The sequence below is a fragment of the Podarcis pityusensis genome (assembly GCF_964106645.2).
Source record: "Podarcis pityusensis genome assembly, chromosome: 17".
NCBI lineage: Eukaryota > Metazoa > Chordata > Lepidosauria > Squamata > Lacertidae > Podarcis > Podarcis pityusensis.
In genome coordinates this window covers 14,906,737-14,921,452 of record NC_138042.1, presented here as the reverse complement: position 1 = coordinate 14,921,452, position 14,716 = coordinate 14,906,737, and the positions used below count along the sequence as shown (strand labels likewise).

At 45.6% G+C, this 14,716-nt stretch overlaps 2 protein-coding genes across 2 annotated transcripts in view; one reads left to right on the top strand and one right to left on the bottom strand.

Annotated features, from left to right (window-relative positions):
* The window catches only part of LOC308466786 (SOSS complex subunit C-like), a 76,975-nt gene that overhangs the window by 17,246 nt on the left and 45,013 nt on the right, over positions 1 to 14,716 (top strand). The window lies entirely within an intron of this gene.
* The window catches only part of SAXO1 (stabilizer of axonemal microtubules 1), a 33,524-nt gene that overhangs the window by 6,211 nt on the left and 12,597 nt on the right, over positions 1 to 14,716 (bottom strand). The window contains exons 2-3 of the mRNA XM_080987864.1: positions 1,569 to 1,745; positions 11 to 213 (exon numbers count right to left, since the gene is read on the bottom strand). Coding sequence (XP_080843990.1) covers positions 11 to 213; positions 1,569 to 1,745 — 380 coding nt within the window. The remainder of the gene's footprint in view (positions 1 to 10; positions 214 to 1,568; positions 1,746 to 14,716) is intronic.

Below are 14,716 nucleotides of genomic sequence, written 5' to 3'. Positions count from 1 at the left end.
TGACACTTACCTTTGTACGTTGGTACTGTGGTCATCTTGTCATCGGAAGAATATTTCCGTTCCTGAGGCATGCAAGGACGCACTCGATTAATGGGGTAAGGGTTGTAGTCTTGCTTATACGTAGACAACAGGTCCATAGCTGCATTACTCTTGAAATATTGTTCGGGCGGCCTCAACTTTATAGGCGACACTTCATGAGGGATGTAATCTCTCCTGTAAACAAGAACACCGGCATGGCTCACTTGTGTTAATATCTAGAACCGAGGAAAAACATGTGTCTATATTGCACCCGTCCTTAGATAATGTTCTTGGACAGGTTTAATGCCCCTGGAAGCTGGCAGGGGATTTGGGTTGACAAGCCAACTCGCCCTGTTCCCACAACTGTGATTTGTTTTAACTGTTCCTAATGTTGAATATTAGGTTATTGTGACCTGCCTGGGACCTGCTGGTGAAAGGCAGGTAATAAACTTAATCATCATAAATGATAATAGTCTTCAAATTTTTTACACCCAAGTCCCATATCTAGCCCAAACATGCACTTGAGGATACACTTTTTATTCGCCCTCTGATATATCTGTATGGTGGTAATCAAGCTGGGAATCTGTAGTGGGTCCTAACTTGGCAGCTGTTAAAGGCCAATTGTTTAAAGAAAAAGAAACTCACAAGCATTGTGCTTAGCATGACATTGCTGTTGCTGCTGCTGCTGCTATTATTGCTGCTGTTTACAAACTGTACTCCCTTGACTTGTGAACATCAAAGCAGCAGAAATATGAGATTATTGGACCCTTACTGAGCTCAAAACATGGGTACCCCCAACAAAAAATTTAAAAATTCGGCAAAATATTTGGATTTTATGATTTTATGATATGCATTGGTATAATTCAGATTAATTAATGCAGTATGATTAGATTTTTAAATGGAAAACTTAATAAAAATTATTTAAAAAAACAAAAACAAACTATGCTTCCTTCTCCACCCCATAGCCTCTTCTTCCAAGTCTAATGAAGCCCCATAGATAAGGCTGCATCCATACATTCTTGAGTATCTTAGCTAGGGACAGTTCAAAAACCTCCTGTTCTGCAAGAATTCTCAGTTTTTAGGCAGAGGCTCTGAGATGACATCTGTGAGCTCCTTTAGTACCCCTTGGGCGCAGCTTATCAGGCCCTGGATATTTGAATTCGTGGCAAAGTAGCTAGGTGTCCCCTTGCCACCTGTCAAGCCTTGTTCTGCAATGGCTGTGATTTAATATTTTTTTATGCTCTGTACTCCTTTGATGGTCCGCTCACCATAATAAACATTGGACTGATCTTCCCTGTCTCAGTTTATGAGGCCAAAATATGACTGTCCAAACCTAACCAGGGTGTTTCCAAGAGGTATTGGTGTTAGAGCAACATCCATTCTGCCCTCTCTGCTCTCTCCATTCAGCAGGATAACAAACCCTCCATCATTTCCCTCCTCAAGTCCCGAAAATCAGAACTTCACCCCCCCCATGGGACTGCAACACACATCTTTCCCCAGGTATGTCTGTTTCTTGGCTCACAGATACCCAACACTTGCCAATTTGTTACCTCATAGTAGAAATGCCCTCCATTGGTACTGGCTGCTTATTGTACTCTATGACGGGTTTGCAGGATTCTCTGGGTTCAAAGTTGGGATAAAGTGGGTATTTCTCTGTATACTCAGTGAGGAGACACGGCTTCTCGTTCATTTCGAAGGGTCTGGTTACATGAGGGCAACGATGGCGCCTGGAGGAAGCACAAAGGTTAGGAATTAGTCGGCGTACAAAACAAGAACTTTCTTTGTCTCAGCTCAGCTCTGCAGACTGCTTTCAGGGACAGTGCTGAGGACTGAGACATGTGACATAGTAATAAAGAAGAGATCCTTGGAGCATGTGCAGAGATCCTTTCCCATGGCACAGGTTCACCAGAGCTAGCCCTAAAACACTTTACAGTGGTACCTCAGGTTAAGTACTTAATTCGTTCCGGAGGTCTGTTCTTAACCTGAAACTGTTCTTAACCTGAAGCACCACTTTAGCTAATGGGGCCTCCTGCTGCTGCCACACTGACGGAGTACGATTTCTGTTCTCATCCTGAAGCAAAATTCTTAACCTGAAGCACTATTTCTGGGTTAGCGGAGTCTGGAACCTGAAGCGTATGTAACCTGAAGCGTATGTAACCCGAGGTACCACTGTACAGGGGGAAGAAGAAGGACGGCAAGCCTTCCTATAAAATAATAATAATAATAATAATAATAATAATAATAATAATAATAAATTTATTTATATCCCACCTTCCCCAGCCAAAGCCGGGCTCAGAGTCACAAAAGTATGGTTTCCTGCCAAGTTTAAATGCGAATGCTTTTCCGTTTTGAAATTAATTTATACCTCACCTGTGAAGTAAGGCAATGTTGCTGCTGCTTAAAATGTGGGAACCTTAGGCAAAACTGCAAATGAATAAATCCCCTCAGGGAATATTGACAGTTGCATTCAGAGATAAGTCTGCCTTTCCTGTATTAAAATTCAGTGGCCCATGCTGTTGACCTCCCTCTCCCTCTGCCGAAATCCAAGAAATGCTGGAATGCCTACAGGTGATTTAATGGGAACAATCTGGAACATTCCTAGTTGAGAAAAGGTTCTGGTCCCAGGCCTCTTGAGCAGGGACAGGGTTGGAATTCAGTTTGATTTGCATTACCCAATTCACAGTTCCTGAAACAGTACGCAAACCAGAATGCTGGTATCAGTTAAAATTTGCACTTCTCCAAGATAAGGATAAAGCAATGAAGACAGGGGAAAAGAGTAGGTTAATGTGAACTGAAACTGTAATGAGGCAGAAGGAAGTCTACAATAAAAAATAAGTAAAGAGATTCAACCCACACCGAAGGTTCACAACATATAAGAAATACCAACACAGGGTAGAATCATATTAAATAGAATCTATCAGGTGATAGGTATTGAGAATGTTTAAGTTATCATTCTGTTATAGTTAAGTTTTGTCAATTTGTATCTTTTTTGCTTTTGTTTTTTCTTTCCTTTCCTTTCTATTCTTTTCTTCTTCTTTTTTACGTTGACGTGTATTTTTCCCCCTTTCCTCTTTTCATATAGGTTATTAATGTATGTATTTGTTAACTATGTATTTATATGTTTTTGCTAATAAAAAATAAAAAATAAATAAATAGTTTGCGCTTCTCTTGAGTTGAAAACTTGTGTACAAAAACAAGTGTATAAGGAGAAAGTATGCACCCCAAAAAGCATACACATGAAATGCATATTGAAAGCAATACACAAACTGAAGTGTAGGCGGGTTCCCATGAGACAAGACACAGCGGTAACAGCAATAACCTTTACTGAACTACCAGAACTGGACAACAGGGGCAAAGCAACTGCTTATATACATTTCTGAAGGACTGGGCCACTCCCACTCCCAACGTGATTGGCTGTCTAAACTCCCAAGCTGCGAATCATGACTCAGAGTTTTAAGGGCCAATGGCAGAGGCCCAAATCCTGAAATGTTCTGTGATTGGATATCATGTATTGAATCAGAACACAGGGGTTCAGAATCCTTAGTCCAGACTCAAGCTCAGGCAAACACAGACCACAGAGTACATAACCCAAACATTAGGTTAAATTGCTTCCAAAAACATGTATATTGGGCAAAAGTACATACAAAATTTTCTAGAAGAAATGCATGCTAAAATGGTGACAAGTCTTTGAGGTTTTTCAAGAATGCAAACTGATGAGGGAATGTGGTGAACTGAAGTTAAGATGGGAGAAACAAGAAACTCAAAGAAACCCAAACAGAGAATTTGATTCATCCATACTTCTGGGTTTATCTTGATTCACAAAAATCACCCTCAGAGTCCAATAATAATAATAATAATAATAATTTATTATTTATACCCCGGCCATCTGGCTGGGCTTCCCCAGCCACTCTGGGCGGCTTCCAAAAAAATATTAAAATACTGTAATACATCAAACATTAAAAGCTTCCCTAAACAGGGCTGCCTTCAGATGCCTTCTAAAAGTCTGGTAGTTGTTGTTCTCTTTGATATCTGGTGGGAGTGTGTTCCACAGGGCGGGCGCCACTACCGAGAAGGCCCTCTGCCTGGTTCCCTGTAACTTCGCTTCTCACAATGAGGGACCCACCAGAAGGCCCTCGGTGCTGGACCTCAGTGTCCGGGTAGAACGATGGGGGTGGAGACGCTCCTTCAGATATACTGGACCGAGGCCGTTTAGGGCTTTAAAGGTCAGCACCAACACTTTGAATTGTGCTCAGAAACATACTGGGAGCCAGTGTAGGTCTTTCAAGACCAGTGTTATATGGTCTTGGCGGCCGCTCCCAGTGACCAGTCTAGCTGCCGCGTTCTGGATTAGTTGTAGTTTCCGGGTCACCTTCAAAGGTAGCCCCACGTAGAGCGCATTGCAGTAGTCCAAGCGGGAGATAACCAGAGCATGCACCACTCTGGCCACCTATGTCCTGATTGTTAGAAATTCCAAATTCTGGATTCAGAATCTTCAGTTCCAAACTTATCAGTTAAGGGAGTGGAGAGTGGAAAATAGTGGTTGGAATCTACTTTCAACACCTGGAAGTGAAATTTAGAGCCAATGCATATGGTCAAATGGACCTCTACCTCTTAGCTATGGCCCCTTGAAGTCACAATGGCTGGGCCAGCAGAAATAGTGGCAACCTCATTGTACAGAACTGGAGTAAAACATATAAAGTTATTACCGCTATTAAATCAGCTCTAAATCAGACCATCGAGGACCCTCTATTGCAATTTAATGTTAGAAAATATACTCTATTTATGGCAGCAGGTCTTTAGTATCAACTGCCCACAGAACTGGCATCTAGTTGATCAGAAAGCCACATATTTTTGTACTTGTGACTTACATTGTCAAAGCAGCCTGGTGCATGACATCATCTGCACACAAGTGCGCTTCCAAGTTCATGCAGATCATTAAAAGGTCGTTAAATAGCGGTGCAAATCATAAAGCACTAGCCGTGAATCCCCAGGGCAAGCTCTGAAGCAGCTCAAACATTCTTCTCGCTGACCTAAACAAACTTCCTTTCCCGAGTCAGGCAAAGAGAAATATTCAAGCCAAATGCATTTTTCTTTTAAGTACAGCAAATTTCTGGCATTGTTCTATATCTCAGCGACTTTGTTCAAGTTGGCCTGATCCTTTTTGTCATCTGAAGAGAAATTAACCACTTAAAAATAATTGAAGTTATCTTATCCCCCTTTTTCTCTTTGCAGCTGTTACAAGAACAACCTGAATTTACTGAGGAGAAAATAAGAGTTGTGTCCAGTGAGCTACTCATGCGTTTGGGGGGGGGGGGAATATTTCAGCTCTTTTTCTGTGTGGAGCGGCTTGTTTGGTAAAAGGAGGGGGGAGCTGCAATGTGCTCAGCACACTGCCAGCAAATGACTGGGGGTTGTGGAAAAACTTGGCAAGAGTTGGATTCTCCCTAGCTATCTCTTATGCTTCCCCCAAGTTCAGTTCAATGTTGCCCCTTCTCTTTTGATCGCATTGTCATGACCTTTGTTGTTGGGTGGGATATGAAGAAAATATTTATTTGCAGAGATGTATTATAAAGGGACCCCTGACCATTAGGTCCAGTCACAGACGACTCAGGGGTTGCGGCGCTCATCTCGCTTTATTGGCCGAGGGAGCCAGCGTACAGCTTCCGGGTCATGCGGCCAGCATGACTAAGCCGCTTCTGGCGAACCAGAGCAGCACACGGAAACACCGTTTACCTTCCCGCTGGAGCAGTACCTAATTATTTACTTGCACTTTGACATGCTTTCGAACTGCTAGGTTGGCAGGAGTAGGGACCGAGCAACGGGAGCTCACCCTGTCGCAGAGATTCGAACTGCCGACCTTCTGATCGGCAAGTCCTAGGCTCTGTGGTTTAACCTACCGCGCCACAAAGAAAATATTTATTTGCAGAGATGTATTATACGGGCCTCCAAAACCTTACTCTCAAGAGGTCTGGGTGATGTATGTATGACTTATCTACTTCATCATTCCAAACAATCTTGTGAGGTAGGCTAGGCACATACACACACACACACAGAGAGAGAGAGAGAGAGAGAGAGAGAGAGAGAGAGAGAGAGAGAGAGACTGGCCTAGGCCAGCCCAGAGAGCTTCCTGACTTGGCAAGATTTGAACCCAACCCTCTCCAGTCCAACCAAGCACTTTAGCCACTGCACTTCTCTGGCTCTCATGATGAAGGTCATCATGAGGTAGGATGAATACCCCCAGCCCCAATTCCCAAGTCAGTTATACCAATCTTATTTTTCCACACTATTTGTGTTTCCCATATGTATATCCAGTGAGGAACCTCAGGCCTCTCTTCTGCCCTCAGGACTCCCCCAAGTCACACCCTTTGCGGGTCCTGCTCCACAGCCTCCTGGATTGCTTTGGCCTGGCTAGAATGTCCCATGATGTGAGATAACGCTTTTTGCTAGACCAGACAGAGGTTAGCATGGTTGGAAGGGAGTTGAGTGAGCAAAGTTTAGCAACATAGCCTTTGCCCCATCCATCCCCTTCTGGTCCCACTTACCACTGGAATGCAGGCCTTGAAGAACAACAACAAAATTTGTTCCCCATCCCCAATACAAATGATCCTCATGCCAGGGAAATCATTTCCACATGGAGACCCTCATCTAGGCCACTTTGACAATATGCCACTGTGACGCGGCAGCTAAAAAAGGCAATGCAATTCTGGGCTGCATCAATAGGAGTATAGCATCTAGATCAAGGGAAGTAATAGTGCCACTGTATTCTGCTCTGCTCAGACCTCACCTGGAGTACTGTGTCCAGTTCTGGGCACCACAGTTCAAGAAGGACACTGACAAACTGGAACGTGTCCAGAGGAGGGCAACCAAAATGGTCAAAGGCCTGGAAACGATGCCTTATGAGGAACGGCTAAGGGAGCTGGGCATGTTTAGCCTGGAGAAGAGGAGGTTAAGGGGTGATATGATAGCCATGTTCAAATATATAAAAGGATGTCATATAGAGGAGGGAGAAAGGTTGTTTTCTGCTGCTCCAGAGAAGCGGACACGGAGCAATGGATCCAAACTACAAGAAAGAAAATTCCACCTAAACATTAGGAAGAACTTCCTGACAGTAAGAGCTGTTCGACAGTGGAATTTGCTGCCAAGGAGTGTGGTGGAGTCTCCTTCTTTGGAGGTCTTTAAGCAGAGGCTTGACAACCATATGTCAGGAGTGCTCTGATGGTGTTTCCTGCTTGGCAGGGGGTTGGACTCGATGGCCCTTGTGGTCTCTTCCAACTCTATGATTCTATGGGCAAAGTAGCCATGCAGTCAGGGTTGGCAGAAGCACATCTCTCCAGGTTTCTAGATTGCTTCTGGCTAGAGATAAGTAAGATATCAAAATATCATCCAAAATCAGTTTGAAGTCCATATTGTGATATCAGCTTCATAATTTTTGACCCGGCAATATATCACGAATCATGGTGTGTATTATGCAAAAATTGCAGTGTGGGGAAAACCATGAAGCCAGCCATTGCCTCTGCAGAGTTCCATCCTTATTTCAGACATTGTGATATATCACACAGCTTCCCAAACTGTGTGTCGTGACACGTTAAGTGTGTCAACTGCAGTGTGTAGGTGTGTCACATGAACACTCCCCGTGCTCCTCTCAGGGTCGGAAAGGGGTTAGTTTAACCTTTGGTTTGCTAGTAAAACTAAATTACCGTGTTGTGAAATGATGTATGTCTAAAAAGTGTGTCACCAACATGAAAAGCTTGGAAAGCTCTAATATATCAGTGTATCGCGGTGCTTAGGTAAAGGGACCCCTGACCATTAGGTCGTCGTGACCGACTCTGGGGTTGTGGCGCTCATCTCACTTTATTGGCCGAGGGAGCCGGCGTACAGTTTCCGGGTCATGTGGCCAGCATGACTAAGCCGCTTCTGGTGAACCAGAGCAGCACACAGAAATGCCGTTTACCTTCCCGCTGGAGTGGTACCTATTTATCTACTTGCACTTTAACGTGCTTTCGAACTGCTAGGTTGGCAGGAGCAGGGACCGAGCAACAGGAGCTCACCCCATCGCGGGGATTCGAACCGCCGACCTTCTGATCGGCAAGTCCTAGGCTCTGTGGTTTAACCCACAGCGCCACCCGCCTCCCATCGCGGTGCTTAGCTGGTGATATATCACAACGCTGGAAACCAGGTATTGCCCAACCATACTTCTGGCCTGGCAATTTCAATAGAATTATCTTACTGCCTCCTGCCCCACCCCCTTGACATGGCAGAGGATTTTGGGGGATGCTCTGTGTTTATACAGGAACTCTTTGCACTGCATGGTAGAATATATATGTCAACAAACACTCATGGGCTATGGAGGAGAATATTATTGATATCAACCTACACCATGGAAAATCTTCAATCCATATCTTTGCTAAAGTATTATAAAGCACCTTCTGCAGTTAAAGGTGTTGCTGTGATGCATTGTCTGCCTTGAAGCAATATTGCTAGCTCATCTTCGGAGTCTACAGTGATTTGGCTGGCTGAAAACACATGGCCCGCCAAGCTGAAATAGGCTTTTCTGTAACACCTAGAGCTGCAGAGGTTCTTTATGATCCATGTGCAGGCGGTGCGGAAGAAAGATCTTTCATTGATAGTGACGAGTGCTATCCTGCTTACTTTATGACCTCGACTTTGCATTGTTAAAATCACCCCTGGTAATTAGAAGTGAATTGGGTGGATTTCTATGCGCTTGGCCAAAGTCCTAGCCCCCAAGTTGTCAGCTGGTGTGACTAGATGGAGTGCTGTTAGAAAGGGATCTGACAGCATCTCGAAGGTTCACCCTCTTCATGAAACAAGGGCCTTTGTGACACGAAATTGGGGAATGAGCCTCAAGAGCACACATGAACCAAGCACCATGGAAGTGTTGTCTTGCTCTCCTGAGGCCGCAGCCAGGAAAGGATGTTACCAGAGACCCAAATTCCTGAATGGGGCACTAATACAGCAAAAAAAATGAGGGCTACTGAATATTCATAGAATCGTAGTGTTGGAAGGGATCCCAACCCCATGGATGCAGGAATATGCAGCTGACCCATACAGGGATCGAACCTGCAACCTTGAAATTATTAGCGCCACGCTCTAACCAACTGAGCTATCCAGGCCCGGTAATTCAGATTTTCAAGACACAGGGATCATGTCCTTGTAGGAAAGTGCTCAAAAGTCTCATATAAATTGCATGACGTCACACAATTACCAGATTATGATTTGTGTATGGGAATGGGTGAACCTGTCAATTTTGATTTCTTTCAGTTTCTCATCCCCCCCCCACACCACCACCTTAAATACAGTTCTCCACATTTCTACATCAGTTTGCATTTTTTTTAAAAAAAAAATCCTCGTGAATATTCACTGGCATCTTAGTGTGACTGTCTCCTCATATAAACATATGTGCATTTTTGTAACTATCATTTGGAGAATTGCACTGCGAAATATGGAGAAGTGTGGGCTTTGCAGAATGGCTGGGTTTTTGTTTTGGGAAGCACAGATAGGGAAATGCCTTTAATTTTCCTGACAGTAAGAGCTGTTCGACAGTGGAATTTGCTGCCAAGGAGTGTGGTGGAGTCTCCTTCTTTGGAGGTCTTTAAGCAGAGGCTTGACAACCATATGTCAGGAGTGCTCTGATGGTGTTTCCTGCTTGGCAGGGGGTTGGACTCGATGGCCCTTGTGGTCTCTTCCAACTCTATGATTCTAATTGTGAACGGAACTGAATTTCTCCCCACCCTTATTCACGTAGAGACACTTGGGAAACTGTAACATGCTCACATGCAACATTGGCCAGGTGGGCTTCCCCCTGAGTGAGCGGGCAGGTGCCTCAGCGTGGCCCCACTTTGCTCTGGTGAGGTCACTCTGCCTGTTTCAATGGTGAGGGCTTGGGCGGGCACCCCTTGCCCAGCACATGCACCTCCACCCCGGGCACCAGCAATTGCCGCTACGCCACTGGGATCAATATTAGAGAACATGGGAACTTGTGGGTGAACCATATGCGCTCTGCTGCAGAGCTGTGCAGCACCCCACTGCCAGGTTTTGAAGAAGTGCACTGAAAGAAATGGTTTGAGTATTGGTGGACCCTTACTCAGTTCACACCTCAGCCAAAGAGAGCGCTCCAACCAACCCTACACAGCATGAAAGTTGGCTGACAGACTGGCCTGAGACATTTTGCTGCCCGAGGCAAAACACAAGATGGCAGCATCCCCACCAGGTCTGGGTGATATATCAGTCTACCGTCCCAAACTGGTTTGAAATCCGTATCGTGATTTCAGTTTCATAATTTCTGACGTGGCAATATATCACAAATCAGTGTGTGTGTGTGTGTGTGTGTGTGTGTGATGCAAAAATCACAATGTGGGGGAAACTGTGAAGCCAGCCAATGCCTCTACCTAGCTCCACCACACCGCTGGCCTATTCAAGAGTGTGGTCATCTTTTGAAGGATTTAGAGCCTTGTTCCTTTCAAAGGCATTCCACTGCTAAATCTGATGTTCTAAAGTACCTGGTCTTCCTCAAGCGGAAAGACCACAAGCCCTTACAGGGCGGCTATCTCCTATTTTAGCCAATGTTTTTGGCTGCCAGACCCCTGTAATACTTTCCATGTAAAAAAACTAATCACGGGATGGTGTTGCAGGGACCCAGCATTGCCAGACAGCAGAAAGCCTATTACCTTTAAGACCTTGCGGCTGATTTGGGACAAGTTGTGCAGTGTACGTTGGTCCACCTCAGAGGTTAAATTATTCTGAGCCGCATATTCACTGGCCTTTTGGGGGGCTCTGCGCATCGGCGAGTGCACTGGGAGCGTGGCATCATTGTCCCATGCAGGCTTGTGGATCAAGAATGTTAAATTTCAAGAGGGGTCTTTGAAACTCAAAATACGTTCCTCTGAAACCAATTGCTTATGTAGGGACACCAGCTGGACTCTGGCCCCCTGGCCACACAGTGGCTCTTGCCCAGTCTGCAACACCCGTAGGTTCTTGAGGGTCCTTGGCGGCCACCTCCTCATTCATGCTAACGTCCGCCCTCTGTCCAGGCATCAGTTCACTGCCGTATTGAGAAAGGTTACTTCGGTTTGCGGAGGCAATCCCAGCCGCTTCTCAGGGCACTCATTCCACATTGGGGCTGCAATGCCTGGGGCATGTTCCCTGACCACATCAAGGCCATGGGCCAATTGCATTCTAAGGTGTACATTTGCCCCGGTTGGCAATCACTGATGAGTCCCTGTAACTCTTCCTTTCACAGGTCTTCTTCTTCTTTCTTCGGTGATCACTCGTAGCTGAGTAAGATTGTCTTCCATAAACACGGTTTTAAGAATGAGTCCATAAGTGACTGTGGAGGCCAATTCTGGATCCACACATCCTTCCACAGTGGGGACATTGGTTTCCGGGCGGGAGTGGATCACAGTGTGGATTTGCCAAGCATGCCTTCCTCTTAGCACGTTTCTCCCTTGCGTCCTGAGTTCGAGTGTCTTCAAAGCCCATGACACCTTTGGTAAAGGCTGTTCTCCACTTGTAGCGCTCGCAGGTCAGTGTTTTCCAGTTGTCAGTTTTTACACTACAATTTTTTAGATTTGCCTTGAGACAGTTTTTAAACCTCTTTTGTTGACCACCAGCATTACGCTTTCCATTTTTAAGTTCGGAATAGAGTAGTTGCTTTGGAAGATGAGAATCAGGCATCTGCACAACGTGACCAGTCCAGCGAAGTTGATGTTGAAGAATCATTGCTTCAACACTGGTGATACCCCCAGCAAGCACATATGGATCCTTGGCCACAGTGTCATGCACTGGGCAGGCGTCCACACAGCTGTGAATCGTTGGGGTGAGTATCTGAGCATCCACCTCAGAGTCTACTTATTCTGGTTGGGCCAACAACGGGTGCATTGGGATGCCCTCCTGCCAAAGTTGCAACGCGAAAACACTTCTCACGGTCCCCCAGACGCCTTGCTGATTCACCTGGGCGAGAATGACCTGGTCATCCAAAAGAGCATCTAATCATGGCAGCAATTGCAGATATTGAAACAATTAGGACAATTTCCCCCCGATACCACCATCTTCTAGTCTGAGCTCCTTCTGCATTTGAAATGGAGAGGGGCTTTCAAGCCTTCTCGCCTCAGCTACGCCCTAGTAAAAATCAACAGGGCTATACGCAATGCGACCCTGCATCTTGGTGGCCAAATGATAAAACATCCAGAAATTAAATCTGACAAACTGGACCTTTTCAGAACTGACCGAGTGCATCTTACACCTACAGGGAATGAGCGTCAGTTGAGAGACGTGAAGCAGAGCCTTGAAGAGTGAATTCAGCTGTAGGTAGTCTTGGTGGCGAGACTGCGATTCCGCGGTCTCGGGTGGGGTTTTAGGTCTTGGGCGGAATCCTTTAGTCCAGGGGTAGGCAAACTAAGACCCATGGGGCACAAGCAGGCCACAGGGGTCATTTAACTGGCCCACAAGCCGCCCCCGAACTGAGTCGCCCACTTGGCGAGTCCCCACGTCCTGTGCTAAACTGGCACAGCGTGGGGTGGGGACTCGCTTCCACGGCACCGGAAATCGCGTCTGCACAGACGCCGGAAATCACATCTGTGCAGACACAGGAAATCACATCTGTGCAGACACAGGAAATCACAGGATCTCCGCTGGAGGGAACCGGCCCAGGCAAGGTAAACCTTGCCAACCTTGCTTTAGTCTAACAACTGCAGAAGGGGTGAAGGGGTGACTCATCCCTTCCATGCCGGCGGCGATAGCAGGGTTCCCCATTAGAGGGGTCTTAAGGGGAGTTTCTGTCCACAAGCACACGGCAAATGGGCCACAGAGCTCCCCCCAGCATCACAAGAGGGGACCAGCTGTGTAAACGCACATTTTGCGGTGGTCCCATATTCTTATTTGACCCTGCCATGCCTCAGACCCCCAACTGGGGCTGAGAAGGATACATGCCCAATGCCTATGCCAAGGTTTCCTACATCTGACATTTAATAAAGTTGGGGCCATTTTAATCCCAAAATATGTTGTTGGGTCTACTCCTTTGCCCTTGAGGTCTGGCTCCCGGGGTAAGGAGGGGGGGGGAGTGCGCCTGGGCATGCAAACAGCGGCCTACATTCTTCTTCTTATTTTTTGAATATCCTTGCATATAAATTTCAAGGCAGTTTACAACCGTACAATAAAACAACTAGAAGAAAGAAAGGGAAACACCCTAGGCAGAGAGACCTAACAATTCTTCATCCAGCTGGAAAAGCTTGTCGAAACAAGAACATCTTCAATTGTTTCCGGACGCTACAAATACCGAGTGCCTGCAATATCTCAACATTATAGGATTATTTTTATAAGATATATACATGGGTATGCAGGATAGCTTACAGAGATAATGTAAGGAAGCAAAAGCATACATGTGCAACACATCACAATGTATCACACAGGAATATTAGATGTGGTAATAGTATTAAGAAAATGAAAACACATTGCAGATAAAGGCATATGGAAATGTCAGCCCGTTGCTTTTAGACAGTGAGTGGTTTTGAAATAAAACTTAAAGGTGCAGTGAAAAGCAACTCCTCCTTTGGGGAAAGCAAAAGTTTGAAGTCTCTACGCTTATGACTTTAATCCAAAACCTCTACAGGGTTAGCAGGAACTCCTGCAGAGCTCAGAAGCATTTTCCAAATGCCATGGTTGTAACATAGCGCTCTGGATGATAAACCTGATTCCACGAACGCTTCCCAAATGCTAAAACATAGACCAGCAGTTGCATGCACCAATAAACCCAAGTTGGCCATGAAAGCTGGCATCTTGCACATGCAACCAGTACAACACACACACACACACACACACACACACACACAGATGCCATTCATTGGTGAAAAGAAAAGCCACTCTTAAGGACGTGCCAAATATCTCTTTTTACACCAAGGATCGTTATCTGTGACATATTGGCCAAGCCTGCATATGTACCATACACTTAAAGCACCTTTTAACCCAGGGGTCAGCAAACGTTTTCCGCAGGGGGTTGGTCCACTGTCTCTCAGACCTTGTAGGGGGCTGGACTATATGGGGGGGGATGAACAAATTCCCATGACCCACAAATAACCCAGAGATGCATTTTAAATAAAAGGACACATTCTACTCGTGTAAAAACACACTGACCATCCGCGGGCCAGATTTAGAAGGCAATTGGGCCAGATCCGGCCCCTAGACCTTAGTTTGCCTACCCATGTTTTAACCCAAAGAATCCCGGGGATTCTTAAGCCGTTAAGGCTGCTGGCAATTGTAGTGCTGCGAGGGGTAAATTACAGTCCCCAAGATTATTTGAGGAGAGTCATGTTCTTTAAATGCATGGTGCATACGCAACCAAAGGCTCTGGAGCCATTGCTGTATGCTATGTGCATTAGCTCTGTACATAGCTATCAACTTTCAGATTTGAAAATAAGGGATCAGCAGCCTCGAAAATAAGGGATCAGCAGCCAAAATAAGGGATCAGCAGCCTCACCTGTCCCAGGCACTCCTGTCTTCCACTGCCTCCCACAGTTTGGTCAAACTCATGCTGGTAGCTTCAAGAACACTGTCCAACCATCTTGTCCTCATGGTTCAATGTTACTAGTGAGCAAAGTTGCCCAGTCAGGATTTGAATCTTGGTCCTAACTTTTGGGGTTAAGTTTCTATTTAGCTGTCCATTAATATGGACAAACCGTATCTCCCA